Source organism: Mastigoproctus giganteus, chromosome 9 (genome assembly GCF_048544385.1).
Source record: "Mastigoproctus giganteus isolate SK-2022 chromosome 9, ASM4854438v1, whole genome shotgun sequence".
NCBI lineage: Eukaryota > Metazoa > Arthropoda > Arachnida > Uropygi > Thelyphonidae > Mastigoproctus > Mastigoproctus giganteus.
In genome coordinates, this window is record NC_143583.1 from 21295026 (window position 1) to 21313414 (window position 18389).

General features: G+C 37.8%; 1 protein-coding gene across 1 annotated transcript in view; it reads left to right on the forward strand.

Annotated features, from left to right (window-relative positions):
• Positions 1-18389, forward strand: part of Rpt3 (26S proteasome regulatory subunit Rpt3) — a 112939-nt gene that overhangs the window by 38240 nt on the left and 56310 nt on the right. The window contains exon 4 of the mRNA XM_090381647.1: positions 10625-10771. Coding sequence (XP_090237773.1) covers positions 10625-10771 — 147 coding nt within the window. The remainder of the gene's footprint in view (positions 1-10624; positions 10772-18389) is intronic.

The window sequence follows — 18389 nt, forward strand, 5'->3', positions numbered from 1 at the left end:
AGCTTCAGGAAGGAAAATCGTTTTGAATATTTTCGTTAGATTCTTTTAATTGCGTTAATTTGATTTTTAATTGTTTTAAATTGATTTGAATTGTGTTAAATTGATTATTTAATTATTTATATTTTACTCTATTGTACCGGTAAGTTGCCGATTTTTTCGTTTTTTCCGTTTTAATTTCTGGAGGGTATCATACGGAAGGGTTCTACGCACTATATTGAGGTAAACTCCTCTTATTATTTTACTAATATTATGTTTTTTATATCAGTGAAGGGGAAACACATTTCACCATAATAACGTAAAAAGCAACACAATTCTAGCTATAAATCAGTATAATCGCAAATGCAATTAGATCGAGTTTACTACCAGGTTATAACAGATTCCACTAGCAGAAACGCAACTGGAAATTGTTTTTATTGTTTTATGGTAGTAACCCCTAGAAATGTGCTTTAGTAAAATGTGAGGTGTTAATAGTGTATCTCAGCCTTTACGGTGTTGTTTATTCAGTTGCTACACACGTGCAGCTTTGTTTATGTATATCAAGCATGCCTCCTCGTTTTGTAATTGTGCTTTGTTCCCCAAAAATTAGTAAAATACTTAAAAGGTGTGAAAAGGAAGCGTCCTGGTGAAGACACTGCAGATTCAGAGAGAAAAAGAAAAGCAATATCGATAAACAGAGGCGGACTGGGTCAAAAATTCTTACCCGGGAAAATTTATAGTGGCCTCATACTATGGTTTATGGCCAAAATCACACCGGCCTCCGGCCCACCGGGGTTTCCCCGGTAAGGCTTATGGCCAGTCCGCCTCTGTCGATAGAGAAAAAATATGAAATTGTGAAACGCTTTGAGCGAAATGAAAGACCGTGTGATATTGCACGTGCTACAGACCTAAATGAGGCAACGCCGAGAATTAGAAAGAATGCAGAGAAAATAAAAACAACTTTCATAGCAGGAACAACTCAAAGTGTAATTAAAATCCATTAGATTAAGACACAAAGAATTGGAAGAGATGGAACGCCTGTCATCTGTTTGGATAGAAAATCAAACAAAAAACAAGTTTGCTTATGATAGAAGTAAAAGCATTAGCAATATTTTATTACGTAATAGTCGTAATAAAATGTGTAAGTATTTTATTACGATTATTTATTGAGTTTGGCAATGTTTTGGTTACAAATGTGTGTTCAATCTTGGGTGGTCGGCACCTAACCCCATTTTTCCCATAGGGCCTGTTGTTTATATTGCACGATTTTGCGTTGCACGAGGGTTTCTAGGAACACAACTATCGTGCTATACGAGGACTGACTGTATTAATGATCTTGGTAAAACACCTCCCACCATTCCCAACACACTCCATTCAATGCCTCCTGTGGTCTTCTGTCAAAAGGATGTCAGAAGGATTTTGACAAACCTTGATGCTAAGAAAGCTCCCGGTCGTGATGGCATTTCTCCACATGTTCTCAAAACCTGTGCTCCTGTTCTTTGCCGCCTTTTTTCACTTTCTTATTCCAAAGGTGTTTTTCCTTCTGCTTGGAAATTTGCTCATATCCAGCCAGTTCCTAAAAATGGTGACAAATCCCTCCCATCCAATTATTGTCCCATTGCAATTACTTCTACTCTTTCTAAAGTAATGGAGAAATCAATTAACCGCCAACTCTTAAACTCCCTAGAAACCTTCCGTCTGACCAGCAATCGCCAGTATGGATTCAGTCAGTGTCAATCCACTGGTGATATTCTGGCTTGTGTTACCCATTCATGGAAAAATTCAATGGAAAAGTTCGGTGAAATACAAGTAGTTGCTCTTGACATCTCAAAGGCTTTCGATCGTGTTTGGCATAAAGGTCTTCTAAATAAGCTTCCATCTTATGGTTTGTTGCCAACTGTTTTTTGTAATTGGTTATCCAGTTTTCTCTTTGATCGCTCACTGAGGGTGATGGTAGATGTCTCTGTCTTCTAACTTCTCCACTAATGCTGGTGTCCCCCAAGGTTCAGTTCTTTCCCCCACTCTTTTCCTCTTGTATATTAATGATCTTCCATTGACTGGAAATCCTATTCATAGTTTTGCCGATGATAGCACATTGCATTCCACTTTCCATTTTGAGAAACCTTGCCCTGCTCAATCAGCTTCAACTTCTCAAATATACGCTACCAATTCTTTAAATACCGATCTCCAGATAATTCTCCAGTGGGGCAAATACAACTTAGTTGATTTCAATCCTTCTAAAACTCAGTCTTGTCTTATATCTCGCAAAAAGGATTCTTCTCCTATGCTTACCTTTGGTGACACTCCGATTTCTAGGCAAGTTGACATATCTCTTTTGGGGATTACCGTGACTTCTGATCTCTCTTGGCACAAGCACATTACAAATATTGCTTCCTCTGTATCTAAAAAACTTTTTCTCTTTCGCTCTCAGCGTTACTTTTCTTCCAAACAGCTGTTCACTCTGTTGAAATCGCAAATCTGCCCTACTATGGAATATTGTTCCCACATCTGGGATTGTGCCCCCAAAACCTCTCTCAGGCTTCTAGATTCCATTCAGAAGAGGGCAGTTAGGTTAATTAATGACTCCTCTTTAATAGAGTCACCACTCGCTGTCTCATAGATGTACTGTTTCTGCTGCATGCCTTTTCTACTGATACTTCCATGGGCACTGTTCTTCTGGAATGGCTTCTATTATTCCCACTCTCTCTCTTTCAAAACAGTCCGAACACGTGCCGCCACCAGCCAACATCCATTTACTGTCCAACTTCAAACTCGCAGATCCAACTTTTCATCTTCCTCGTTTATTCATTCAACTACTGTTTTCTGGAACAACCTTCCTTCATACATATTTCCTTAAAATTACCGTCTACAGAAGTTCAAGTGTAATGTCAACAAATATATTCTTTCTTTTTCTCAACCTCCAACCCAAGTACTATAGGTTCTAATACCTTTCGTGTTTGGGGTTTTCATTAAAAAAAAAAAAAAAAGTCTAACTTCAGTAGTAGGGATAATCATGGAAGCAATGATCAAGGGTGGAATTCCAGATTATTTAGATAGAAATAGATTTCTGAAGGATACTCAGCATAGTTTTGTTAAGGGAAAAACATATTTAACTAATCTGGTTAGCTATTTTGACAGGGTCACTCAAGAGTTGGATTTAGGGAATAATTTCAACATTGTTTATTTGGATTTCAGCAAAGCCTTTGACTCAGTCTCACATGAGCGGTTACTTTATAAGCTGGAAGAGGTTGGAATCACGGGGAAAATCCTTAGATAGATAACATGATGGCTTCAGGGCAAGAGGCAGAGGGTTGTGATAAATGGTTATTCCTCAGATTGGGTTGATGTAAGAAGTGGGGGTCCAGAGGACCAGTATTAGGACCACTGTTGTTTTCAATTTTCATAAATGATATCCATGAAGGCGTAGAGGCCATGATGTCTAAATTTGCAGATGATGTAATGATTGGTAGAGTAGTTAGTGATCACCACCATGCAGAGCTTCTTCAGAGTGATCTTGATAGACTTCACGGATGGTCAGAAAAATGGCAGCTATGGCTTAATCCAGCAAAGTATAAGGTATTACTCCTGGGGAACAGTAACCCGAAAATAACTTATACACTTGGTGGAGTTAACTTAAGTCAGCATCGGGGGAAGGGACTCGTGTGTTACGATTCAGTCAGACATAAAGTTCTCCGATCATTGTAGACAGGTTGCAAGGAAGCCCAGAGTGTCTTGTCAATGATTTATCGAACATTTGCTAGTAGAGATAAGGACGTCATAATCCCATTATGTAAGACTATTAGACCACAATTGGAATACTGCGTTCAAGTATGGAGACCGCAGCTAATTCTTGAAAGGGACCAAAGATGGATAACTTGCCTGGTGAGATTGGCAAAATGGCATATGAGGAAAGGCTTCAAATATGTGGGTTGCTGAGCTTGGAAACTAGGCACATTAGAGGAGACTTGATTGAGGTGTTTAAGGCTCTGAGAGGCATAAGTAAAATGAAATTTTCACGGTTATAAATGATTCTAGAACTAGGGGCCATAAATTCAAGTTACTGGGGGCAAATGCTTAGACTGGATTGCAGAAAGTTTTATTTTCGCCAGCGAGTTATGAATTACTGGAATAAGTTACCTAGAGGCTGACAGTTTGGAGAAGTTCAAAGGTCAGCTGGATAATTACCTACAGGAGAAAGGAAATGCATAGGTTCTCTATTTCCATTTCTTTTATTAATTATTTATTTTTTTTAAATTTTCTTATTATTATCGTTTTTTTTTTTTTGCTGGTGCAGCATAAGCCATAGGCTTCCTTGCACCATGTGGCCATTGCTAATACTATAATACTAAATACATTTGATTGACATTCAAAAACAATTTCTCACCAAATAATTAAAATGAGTAAATATCAGTTTTTGTTTTAACTTATGTGCATAACAGGTATTTAATCTCCACGTACAATGTGCATTAAAATAGGTGAAACCTGGAACTAGACTCCCTAGAGACACCTACTGGGATCTATGCCACAGTGTCTATGGGCAGTAATTCAGGAAAAAGGTTATCCTACTAGATATTAAATTACACCATATGAACTGGTGCATTATGACCCACGTAGTCCATGTGCCACTAAACTTCAATACAAACAAAGTAGATATTAAATAAAGGTTTCTAATTTTTTGGCCAGAGTGCACAAGCAAGTGATTCACATTTTTTTTTTTTTTTTTTTTTTTTTTTTTTTTATACCTTCTGTTTTTTTTCTTTGTGTTTTTGGAGATGTAGAAAAAGTCTGCTTCCTGAGATCATTTATCCAATATAATAGTAGGATTGTATTTAAAAACTGACAGTAATAGCATGTAAAAAAGTAAGATAAGAAATTTAAAATCTCTCTTCAGTTTAATACTAGACTGGAGTGGAAGTACTCTTCAGCTTTCTCACTTTTAGAATTGCATTCTTTCTCTACTTATTGAGAGTCAGTTAAGCTAAAATCTTCCACATACAATGAATTTAAAATATGTCAAACCATTCAACAGTGACCTCTTCCAGAAACTACTCATCTAGGACAAACAACATTCGTAATCTGCAGGTAACAGTTCTTGAACATGGCTAAAAAGGTACAGGTGCAACCATTTCCTCATAACACAGTGAATGTTAGTATGATTCACTGCTGCTAACATTCACAATTCTGCTACTCACAGTATTAGGTGCTCATCAAGTTACTCAGTGATGACATTAGCCTGAGTATTGTTATGGTGAGCAAAGCTGTGTGCACTTCCTCGAGTGCAAATAGCTTTGCTCTATCACACTATTCATTAGCTGTATTCCACCCCATTAGGTCAATCTTTTTGTTGTTTACACAACTCTTTCCTTCAAAAGTTGGAATGGTTTCCTTTTAAATTTCCAACAGCTGATACAGCTGTCAAGAATGTTTATGCGTGTCTATGCAGTTGTGATTTGTGTGGAAATGTGATTTCCATAACCGCTCTTTTCAATGCAAATAATTCAGCCTGGACTTTACTTGCGAATATCTCATTACATGAATGTCAGATTGCAAAACTGTTAAGAACACTTTTTAGTTTATTTTTAGCCAAGGAATCATTTCCCATGCCGATTGTATAGCATTAATGGTATATCCTTATACCTGTATTGAACCTTTCATACCCTTCTCTCATCCCTTTTATCTATTTCTGTTTTTTCCATATTACTCGAACTGATACTCAGCATTACCCTTCAACCCATCAGGGGCGTCTTTTAAATAAATGCTGTGGCATTTATTTAAAAGTAAGTTTACTTTTACTGGCAGTAAGTTTTTTGCATAAATGCTTTTAAATATTAATTTGTTTTTATTTCGATCTTATTGCCCAGCATTAGAATGAATCAAATCTGAATTTTACAAAAAATATAAAATTAAATTAAATTAATTGCAGAAAAATTTGTAAAATATATTGGCTATTATAATTTTTTCATGCAGTAATATCTTCTGTATCTATTTATTTATTTATTTATCAAGTGTGAACAAAGCTCCGTAAGATGAACAATACAGGGTGATTCAAAAAGGACTTTACAACTTCATAAGTGTATAGAAATTTATTCAGGAGATATAATTTATTGAACTGTCATATGGTGGCAAAAAACATCAAGTTTTACCTAGAACAGTCATTTTGGTATGATGTGACTGCCATTGGTGATATGGCAGACATCCCATCTGAACTCAGTTTCCTCCCAAATGCAACATAACATATCTGGCATAACTTCTGTAACTGCGGCGGTAACTTTAGAATCACCAACCTGGGAAGCAGTTATCGAGGAATTCCCTTGCGAAGGTGACCACGAAGGACGCTTTCACTTTCAGCAAGATAGAGCACCTCCTCACTACCTGACGGAGGTAATGGAATTCCTCAATAACCGTTTCCCAGGTCGGTGGATTGGTCGAGCAGGGCCATTAGCATGTCCACCTCGTTCCCCAGATTTGACACCTCTAGACTTTTTTTCTATGGGGTTTCATTAAAGATCAAGTGTTTGTTCCATCCTTACCTACCAATCTTGCCGAGCTCAAAACTAAAATCACCGCCGCAGTTACAGAAGTTACGCCTGATGTGTTACATCACATTTGGGAGGAAATTGAGTTCAGATGAGATGTCTGCTGTATCACCGATGGCAGACACATCAAACCAAAATGACTGTTCTAGGAAAAACTTAATGTTTTTTGCTGCAATATGACAGTTCAATAAATTATATATGTCTCCTGAATAAATTTCTATACACTTACAAAGTTTTAAAGTCCTTTTTGAATCACCCTGTATAATGTTTTCAAACATGAACAATCTTCGAATATTTATTTTTTCCTGATCAATTAAAAAAGGCTAAAGTTTGTTTGCTGTATCCACACGGAATAAGGAACTGATTATGAAATGCACTCTAGGTAACTTTAATTTTTGTGCTATCTTAATAAAAGCAAGATATTATTGGTTCTTCTGTTATTTGTTACATTCCTCCATCTGTAAATTAATGCTGTCAATAGTTTAGCTTCCATACCACAAGCCTATCGTACTGTACATTTGTCGTGGCAATGCTTGCAAGGTAGAGACTGCAGTATTGCTAGACTAAGGGTTCTTAATATACCAAAGACTATATTTCATTTATAAATTTTGAAAGGTGAAGCGATATAGTGGGGGTGAAGTGGTATACAAAATTCGAAGGGAGGTAAATCCATAAAAAGGTTAAGAATTCCTGCAGTAGACTGACCTATAAAATACTAGTCGCCTGCCAAGCCAGATTTCTACATCATCACGGTGACCATGTTTGTATATACAGGATTTTTAATGACAAGCGGGCTGTACTTTAGGATCAATTCAGGACCTGAAAACAATGATAAAAGTATAGGGTGGTTATAAAATAAGTTTCCCTGTTCAGGAGACCCTAGTATCAAAATGGTTAGAGATAGCACTGAAAATCGGTGTATATGTCATTTAGGGTATGGGGAAGCGATTTGCAGAAGAAGAAAAATTAGTTCAAATTTCTGCCACCGGTGGAGAAATTGGCACTGTAAACATGAGATGGAATACTTAACTTAGGATTAGATTTTAATATCAGAACTTAGAAATCTACAGATATTGTTCTATGCACTTTCCTTCACTTCAGATGACATTCTGAAAATGGAGGACTGCATGTGACACAGTTTCATGTAGATCCCATTGGGGATGTTGGCTACATGCTGTTTAATGCTTGCTTTCAAATTGACAAACATCTGTATGCCGCCACGGTAAACTCGTGTCTTTCGGGTATCCCCATAGTCAGAAATCACAGGGATTGAGATCTGTGATTGGGCTGGCCAGAACTACGGAAAGCCTCTAGAAATGATGCAATCATTTCCAAATGTTGAACGGAGCAGTTCCTTCACTTGTTGACCAACATGGGGGGGCACCATCTTCTATGAACACTGCGGTCTCCAAGCATTGCCTTTCTTGCAGGAGCGGGAATAATGTAATCTCTTAGAAGAGTGCAGTACCGTGCACTAGTTACTGTACACCTTACTGGGCCATGAGGTGTAGACTCTTCAAAAAAAAAAATGGCCCAATTATAAACTCTGCTGTGAATCCACACCATACTGTAACAAAAGGACTTTTTAGTGGTCTTTCATGCACAGCAGATGGACAAGTAGTTCCCCATATTTGGCAGTTTTCTGCATTTACAGCCCCATGAAGAGTGAAATGTTTTAAAATTCAAACAGCTATGGCTGTTTGAATTTTAATATTGAAAACTATTGGCTAGTTTTCAAGGGTTAAAAATAATAAATAAACAGCATATTAAATTGTTCGTTTATACTAGGTACATGTTGCTTATTTTTATTTATTACTTTTAATTTTTTGCCATTGAAAATTCCACATCCATTTTTTAAAATGGCTTTGTATGCTTTTTAGCCATTCAGAATCAGACACATTTATAAAACTTTTTTTTATCGTTTTTAGATCCTGAATCAATACAGAAAGTATGGCCAACATGTTAAGAAACACAGTGCATGCATACTTATTTTTATTTGTTTATTTTTTGAAGCTCCAGAACTGAAACATTTTCAGCCAATATTATGTAATTGAACAAATGGGGGAAGATAAATAAAAAAAACAAAAACATAATAAGCAAAGCAAATACAATAGTCTTTAAAATATGGTTTGTGCATTTCATAGTAGCATGTATAATTTTCCTGTGACACCATACATTAATTATTATCAATAATAATAATTTTGAAGAAATGTTTCATAATGCCATTCTATCTGAAAGGTGGATCTGTGTTTAAAATTTTCCTATTCTGATTTCCTCTTATTTGATAGAGCACAGTGTTCTCCCAGAAAATTTTGCCGGCCTGGTGACATTAAGAAGTAGCTGGGTGGGGAAGTGTAATACCTTGCATTATTATAAAATTTTCTGTTATTTATAAATGTGAATTCAGTGATCCAGAGCAAAAATTAATTGCATAATTTAACATTATATGCTCTTGTCGCATTGACCTCGATCGCATAGTATGTTCGAATTAATATCGATCGAGATCAGTGAACAGTACCGTGTGGTACTGTGAGAATTGTTAAAATTTTAGCTGTGAGGTCACTTAATTCACCGGGCAGTGCACCCATTCTATAGATCCTGGGGAGAACACTGGAGCATCTTCATTGTCAAAATTTTTTCTGCAGGTTAATTTCTGGAATCTTCTCACCACATAATCCAGTTGCTTCAGTTCCTCATTCAGCAGTTCCTCTTTATTAATATAGGCAGTTAATTAATATAGTAAACAATAGAAAATTGCAGATCAAACATGGTCATCATATTATTAAGATTTAAAGATGTATACACTCACGAGCCAAAACATTGTGACCACAAACCTAATAGCTTGTTAAGCCGCTTTTTGCTATGACAACCGCTTGCACCTAGCATAGCATCAACTCCACAAGACTGCAGAAGTTGTGCTCAGGCATCCTGAACCAGCTGGAAACAGAAGGATGTTCCAGAGTGAGACACTGGTGTGAACTGGCAACTGCTGTATTTCACTGCATCGCACAAATTTTTGATGGGATTGATGTCAGGGAAATTTGGCAGCTAGGGGAGCAGATGAAATGCTTGGACATAATCCTTGAACCATTCCTGCACAATGCGAGCATTGTCTTCTTGAAAGAGTCGAGTGGATACACGGTCACCATTTACGGCAAAACTTTGTTGGAAACAATGCAAGGTAGGATCTGGTGGTGAGGGTGTGTTCAATAGGGATGAGTGGACCCAATGATGTCCATGGAAACATCCCCCAAGACCATGATACTACCACTGGCACCCTGGTTTCGTCTTACTGTGCAGTCTGGTTGCAGCTGGTCGTTTAATACCTGCTCGCCATCAATTATGCACTCGTCCATCGGCTGGAACCTTGATTCATCAGACCAGGCAACATTGTTTCAGTCGTCCAATATCCAGGAACAGTATTCCAGTGCCTACTACTAGGTATTGATGATGGCCGATCAGCATGGGCACATAAACAGGTCACCTCCCTACTCCATAGGCCTATCTGCAAGAATATCTGCTAGATGGTGTGCTCAGAAACATTTCCCTGTGTACCCTGGTTGTAGCCTGCTTTTATTTGAGGTATCGTGAGCCCTTGGACAGCAATGTACCAACCAGCTCATTCAGCATGTTCATCCCAACTTGTCAACCAGTGGTAGGTCTCCCCTCCCCAGCCAGACACATTGGATGGTTTTGTGTCCCTCTTCAGACTATTCCTACCATGCCTTTCACTACAGCAGTCCTCACTCAAACAGGCAACAATGCCTGCAGTCGCTGAGGTGCTGGTCCCCACCTTCCTTTTGAATGGGGAATGATTTTCCCATTCAAAAGGAAAGGAAAAGGTCATAATGTTTTGTTCATGAGTATATAATTACATTGAGTATAAATTAAATGATATTTTATGTATTCATATCAAATAATTTAAGAAGAGGAACTGGCAATAGTAATCTTACAAATGCATAATATTATGGTTTATTGCTCAGAATACTCAATTTTGTATCTGAGATTACACTGTTATAAACTTGGCCTCTTGGTGATGTAAATTCCATTGAACTTTGTCCACTCACATTTGATGTTCATTTTGTAAGTAAAAAGTCATATTTCTGTTGCAGGATCTAATTACTATGTTCGAATATTGTCTACTATTGATCGTGAACTCCTGAAACCCAGTGCAAGTGTTGCCCTTCACAAACACAGTAATGCACTTGTGGACGTCCTACCTCCTGAAGCAGATAGCAGCATTTCCATGTTAAGAGCAGGTAAGTATTTGTGGCTATTATGTGGATATGTTGTTTAGTTTTACTGGCTCATTTCACATACTTATGTTATTTCTAATCTTTATTTTGCTTGCTTATTTTCTTTTTCTGTCCATTCTCTCTCTCTCTCTCTCTCTCTCTCTCTCTGTGTGTGTTTGTGTGTATTGTTTGTGGGGGGGGGGGTTTGATTAAAACCTTGGTGAACGATCTTATAATTCTTGAACACATAGCTATAGCTAGAAGATTGTACGTGGGAACAGTGACACCTTTTGAGCCTGCAAAAGTCTCAAAAGGCCCTATTTTTTGTGCCAGGCTAGTGGAAAGCTGCTTCAAGTAAGAATTTATTTTCTCATTCATCACATGTATTGAACATGATGAAATTTAAAAAAAAATTGTAAACATTAAATTTTGTTGTAAACTTGAAAGTCAGCAACAGAAACACATGAAATGCTCACTGTAGTTTACAGAGATGATGCTAAGGTGGAAATAAATAAAGTTTTCAAGTGATTTCAAAGGTTTTGTTTGGGAAATTTTTCACTTGCAGATTAAGAAAGAAGCAATCACCCCTCAACATCCCAAAAACAATCAAATCACTGACTGGCCATTGAGAATTTCCTGAAGAGAAATTTTCAGCAGTTAACTTCATTTGGTTCAGTTCAGGCCATTTTGACTGAGGATTTGGTCACAAGGTGAGTGGGTGCCAAGTTTGCTCCATTTGTTCTCACTTGAGATCAAAGATAACATCTCCCCTTGTCAGAGTTGTGTGAGCAAGCTGTGTCAGATCCTGCATTTTTAATAAAAATTATAACAGGCTATGAGTCTTAGGTGTATGGATATGACCCAGAAACCAAGGTTCAAAGCTCACAATGGAAAACATCATTGTCACGAGACCAAAAAAAAAGTCACAGCAATCAAAATCACATGTGCAGATCATGCCGATTGCAATTTCTGACGAGGGGATGGTGCAATCAAAATTCATTCCATGAAGTTAGTGTGGCCTATAACCAAGAAGTTTTAAAACAGTTGAGAGATGCAATCTGCCATGAATGACCTATTACCCACCTTATTTTCACCTGATTTGGTGCTGTGTGACATTTGGCTGTTCCCAAAATTAAAACAGGACATGAACAGAAAATGATTTGAATCAATATTTAAGAAATCCAATCAACACAATAGACCATCTAAAAACATTAAAAAAAAAAAAAAAAAAACTCAAAAATGTTTTGTTAATGACAGACACAATGCTAGAACTGTGTGTGGTTGCAGGAGATTATATTGAAGATTGTTAACAGTGTAAACATTTATCATTGAATAAAATTAACACTACTGTACTCTGTGATTATACAGGTGGACACCTGAGTTGAAGAGACCCAAGGAAAGAAACTTCAGCATTTATGAAAATTTTAAAATTTTTTTCTCTCTGGTTACTAATACTATCTAGGTTCACAAAACCAAATTTTTGTATTACTAGTTATTTGTAGTTAGTTTATTTTAGCATTAGGTATTTTTTAAAAAATCACAATTATTCAATTTTGTTCTTTTCTGGTTTTTGATTTGATGCTGGTTTACAGAAGTTTATAATTCAACTTTCAGTACAAAATTTGCCTTGAAATTTTGTTATTAATATATAATAATACAGTGTTCTCCCCAGAAAATTTTGCCAGCTGGGTGGCATTATTGAAGTAGCTGGGTGGGGAAGTGTAATACTTTGCAATATTATTTTTGTTATATTGCAATAATATTTGCAATATTAGTAGTAGTAGTAGTAGTAGTAGTAGTGGCACTTGATGCAAGAAAGCAAGTGTAGGAGCTTATGCAGCATCAGCCAAAAAAAAAAAAAAAAAAAAAAAAAAAAATCACACCATACCCTCCAAATGCCTGTCCAGTTCCTCCTTAAATTTATTTAACCTATCAACTTCCACAACGACAGATGGAAGTTTGTTCCAGCAATTAACCACCCGCTGGCTAAAGGCAAATTTCCGCACATCTATTCTACATCTATCCTTTCTTAATTTGAACTTATGTCCCCGTAGGTTCGTATTCTGAACAAGTGGGAGGATCCATCAGAATTCAGCGTGCTCAACCCATTCAAGGCCTTATAGACCTCAATCAGATCACCGCGCAGGTGCCTAGTCTCCAGCCACTGCAATTTGCAGAACTTAAGCCTCTCTTGGTAAGAGGATCCCTTCATTCCCCTCACCAATCGTGTTGCTCTTCTCTGTACACGCTCAAGCAAATCTACATCCTTCCTAAAATGAGGCCTCCAGACCTGTACGCAGTACTCAAGGCGTGGCCTGACCATTGCCTTATACAGAGGGACAATCACCTCCTTTTCCCTGCTAGCAAAATTCCTATATATCATTGACAAAACCCCATGACCTGCCCTAGCAGCCTGTCTACATTGCTCAGAAAACTTCATATCTGACTGCACAATTACTCCCAGGTCTTTTTCATTTTCTACCACCTTAAGTGTAGTACCACACAGTTGGTACGTTTCTCTGGGGTTACTTCTACCCATATGCAGTACTTTGCATTTGTCAAGGTTAAACTTCAGTTGCCACTTCTTAGCCCATCTGCCCAAATTATCTAGATCCTGTTGCAGTAGCACACTGCCATTACTGTCATTAACAACCCTGCCAACCTTCGTGTCATCTGCAAACTTCGACATTAAGCCTGATATACCTTCATCAATATCATTGATAAATATACAAAACAACAGTGGACCCAACACCGAACCCTGTGGGACTCCACCAACAACACCAGTCCACGAAGAGCAGCACCCATCGACCACCATCCTCCGTCCCCCCCCACCCAACCATCCCTCCATCCATTGCAGCAACCTACCCTCAATACCACTCTGCTCCAACCTGCACAGCAGTCCTCCATGCGCAACAGCGTCAAAAGCCTTCCCGAAATCCAAGTACACGACATCAAAATCATTCCCTGCATCCAGCTCCCCTGCGACCACACCACAATAACCAATCAAATCTGTCAGACAAGACCCCCCCTCAACAAACCCATGCTGTGCCTGAACCACTGCTGCAGTCTTGTCTAGATGATCCTGAATGCATCTTTAACCAGTGACTCCATTATTTTACCCGGAACAGAAGCTAAACTAACTGGTCCGTAATTACTCGTGTCACCCTTCGAACCTCCCCCGTGAATTGGGGACACATTTGCACATCTCCAGTCCATGGGAACCTCCCCCGAATCCAAGGACGCTCTCACAATTACGGCCAAGGGCCTGCTTAGTTGCTTTGCCGCCTCCTCCAATATAACTGGACAGATCCCATCCACCCCAGGTGCCTTTCCTATGTTTAACTTCAACAATCTCTCCTCCACTCTGCTCTCAGTTATTACAAAATCATTAAGCACACTGCTACAATTTGATAACCTTCTTCCATTTTCAAACTGTAATAATTCCTCACGTGTGAATGTAGATGCAAAATACTCATTCAGCCCGTCCGCCATCTGAGCAGGACCATCAACAGTCGAACCATCGACGTCAAGCGGACCAATCATACTCATCCCCCTCCTTCCAGAGTCCATACAAGTAAAGAAATCCTTGCTGTTCCTCCCAGCATCCCCTGCCAAAGATCTCTCGTAATCCGCCCCCGCCCGCCGAACCCCCTCCGCGACCTGATCACAGACCAGCCCACATCTGCTACAGGCCCCTGCGCCGCCTGACAATCTACATGCATCCCATGCATTTTTCTTCTCTTATTATTGCAATATTATTGCAATTTTCTGTTATTTATAAATGTGACTTAAACGATCCAGAGCAAAAATTAATTGCATAATTAATTTTTGTTCTGGAATTAATTTTAACTGAACTCTTGCCAGTAAAGTCAGGAGTTCAGTCAAGGAAATGAATGAATTTGAATTCCTGGTTAGGACGACTAAAGTTTACATAACAAGACTAATGGAAACATGGTCGTGTCATCTAGAAATATGGGACCGATGAGTTTCACTATGGCATATATAATGTGTTTAGGAAGGCTGGGCAAAATATAAGTAGTGGGGTGGTCATGCTCTTTATCAAAAGCAGTCTGGGTGTGACAAAAGCTTTCCCAAATTCAGAACTTGCACATGCCAGCATAGAATCTGTGTGGTGTGAAGTAGTTGGATGCAGAGTTAAAATGGGAGTGGGGATATGTTCCAGATCTGAAGAGTACGACAGGAGCTTTTACATGCATATGGAATGAGTGATTTAAAATTTCCCCTTATTGATTGGAATAAGTGGGAGAATCTCACCATGATGGACAAAATTTTTGAATAAATTGGATGTTTGAAAAAAATGTGAAGACAGTTATGGTTATCAACTAAAGATTAGCATTAGCATTAGTAGAGGCATTTGATGCAAGAAAGCAAGCTTATGCAGCATCAGCCAAAAAAAAAAAAAAAAACCCACTTCCACTTCACCCCTCTGTTCGTTCAAAATACCTGTCCAGCTGAGCCTTAAACTTATTTAGTCTATCAACCTCCACCACAAGGGATGGCAGTCTGTTCCACCAACCAACCACCCGCTGGCTAAAGGCAAATTTCCGCACGTCTATCCTACATCTGTCTTTCCTCAATTTGAATTTATGCCCTCTCAGGTGATTTTTCTGAGCTAGAGGAAGAATCCCATCAGCATTGAGCATGCTTAAACCATTCAAGGCTTTATACACCTCTATCAGATCACCTCGCTGGTGCCTAGTCTCCAGACACTGTAATTTGCAAAACTTAAGCCTTTCTTCGTAAGAGCACCCCTTTGTTCCATTCACTAATCTTGTTGCCCTTCTCTGTACTCGTTCCAGCAGCTCTACATCCTTCTTGAAATGAGGCCTCCAGACCTCCAGACCTGTATACAATTTAATATAAGACTCTTATATCGTGTAAAATTTTACTGCAATCTGCAGCAAGATAATGCTTGTAAAGTGCTACAGTTAACTGCTAGTATGGCACATTCTAAATTGAACAGTTTGAACAAAGAAAGACTAAACAAAGAGAGAGAATTTAAAAGATTTAAGCATAGAAGAAGAAAAGAAAAGAATAAAATCAAATTGAAAGCTGATACTAGTGACAGATAGCACAACTGCAAAGAGGTGCAGAGCTGCACATGGTGGTGCTACTACTAAAACTGGTAAAGGGTAAAGACTCCTAACATGTGCAGACTTAAAGGTAAAACGTTGATCTTCAAATAGAGAAAAGAAAGATAAGAGAACTGCGGAAATGCAGTATCATCTTCAGCAGAATGGTATTGGCCACTGTGAATCATAAACAGTTGTATTTTAGCTGTGGCCTGCTAAAAAAAAGCAGACCAGCTACGGATGCCCCTATATGACAGAAAAAAACTAATAGATGAGAACAATGTGCTCAAATAAATATGAAAGACACCTTGCAAAACTTGAAACAACTGAGAGAAAAGAAACAAAAATCAAAGACAAACAAAAACTGAAACGGGAATAAAATTTAGAAATAAAGTAAAATAAAAATTGTAAAATAAATTAAATTACATGAAATATAAAGCCAAAATTCACTAAAGTAAGCACAACTGCATAGATGCTTGCATGTGGTGCTACTGCAGTCAGAAAAAAAATCTACAAAAGAAAAAAAAAATAAAGTTATAATATTAAAATTTAAATAAAAGGCAAGGGACGCCATATTGGGTGTGGGGAATACCATGGAATACTGAAACTGACATTAGAAATAGTCAGACTTTGTGCTGTCATACAGGAGACAATATTTGAACAAGTTAGTTAATGCATGCAGTGCATTATATTTCAGACACATTAGCAAAAGGTAATAATTTTAATATTTATATATTGTTTATATATAATAATAAAGTAATCATGAATTGCTACCATTTGCTAATAGTAGCAATTCATGATTTATAACAAAATAAGTCAACCCATTGACATGAAAATTTGTTACAAAGATTGTAACATATTGGGTAAGCATGAAATTTTAAAATAGATCAGAGTTCCTGTTCCAAATTTACAGTAATATTTCTGTAGCAGGAGGCGCCTCGGTAGCTAGGTGAGCAGGAGCAGCAGTGCGTAGCACACGCTTCTTGATTAGACCGGGGTTCGAGCCCGTGACCACCAAATATGGAGGATGTGGAAAGGTCAGGGAATGACCACCGCATATCCCTGGAGCAATATGGCCTTAGTTGCTAATGCTCCTAAAAACCAAATAACAAACAATCTGTAGCAGGAACTGGGGTGTGAATATTATGAAATCTAAATTGAACTTAGAATCATCCCAAGGACCAAGAGAATACATGTTGAAAACAAATGGTAGCAAGCTGCATTATTCTTGTTGATTAATGGGGAAACACTTTCATTTATGCTGATTTTTGTGGGAGGGGTGGTGAGACAAAGCCTCTGAAATCATAACTCGACAATCCCAAGGACCAACAGCAGAATATAAGTTGAAAATTTGGCCTCTATCAAACATTGCATTCTAGAGTAATATGTGAAATATGTATATATTTCTGTGGTTGGGGGAGGGGGTCGGTGAAAGCTGTGGTAAGCTTTCCAGGGACCTACGAAATATATATTGAAAATGTGATATCGATCAAACTTTTTCTTATTAAGTAATGTCTAAACATCTGATAAAATAGGTAATGTATTTCATACATTACAAGTTAGGTAATGTATGCAATGCATTACATTTCAGGCACATCCTATTTTTTTTATTAAAATTAATTGAATTTTTTTTTTCATTGTCTGCGATTAACTGAAGCAAAAAATAAATATTATTATTACATATTATTATTATTAGCCATGTGGTGCAAGGAAGCCCGAGGCTTATGCTGCACCAGCCAAAAAAAAAAAATTCCAGAGTTATCCTGAGAGAGAGAGAGAGAGAGAGAAGTAGAAGGGAATCACCAAGAAAAAAAGAATGATGATATCCAGCTCAGGACCTTGGGTGTGCCAAGCCCATACTCACCAGATGTGAGCCCCTATATAGTTATCTTCATATCAATTAATTACTAAGATAACTTTATAGAACACATCATAAATTTTTGTACTTTTACATTCTTGAAACTTAGCCATTCAGTTTTAATTACAACTGTATAATTTTTAGTGCTCTATCCCATATACTTTTAAGTCTCTTTTTTCTCTATATATCTGTATATATATATATCATTGTTCACAAGTGACACCATGTTCATGAATCATACATAACAATACTGGCGCCTCCGTAGCCAGGGGGAAGGAGCACCAGTGCATAGCACATGCTTCTTGATTAGACCGGGGTTCAAGCCCGGCACCACCAAATACGGAGGATGCGGAAAGGTCAGGGAATGACCACCGCATATCCCGGAGCAATATGGCCTTAGTTGCTAATGCTCCTAAAAAACCAAATAACAACAACAACAACATAACAATACTGCATTAAAACAATAATTAATCTATAAATTTCTTTTTTCCTATACAATTTTATAGGAACCCTTATACAGTGGAATTATGACCTCCTATAATGTTCGATAAATCATTGATAGGACACCATGGGCTTTCTGGCTTCCTGTTTTCAGGAAACTTAATATTTGCTCATATTGTAACTCCTATATAGTTATCCTTTCCGAAGTGTGTAAGACCTTGCATTTAGCAGCATTAAAACATAGTTATCA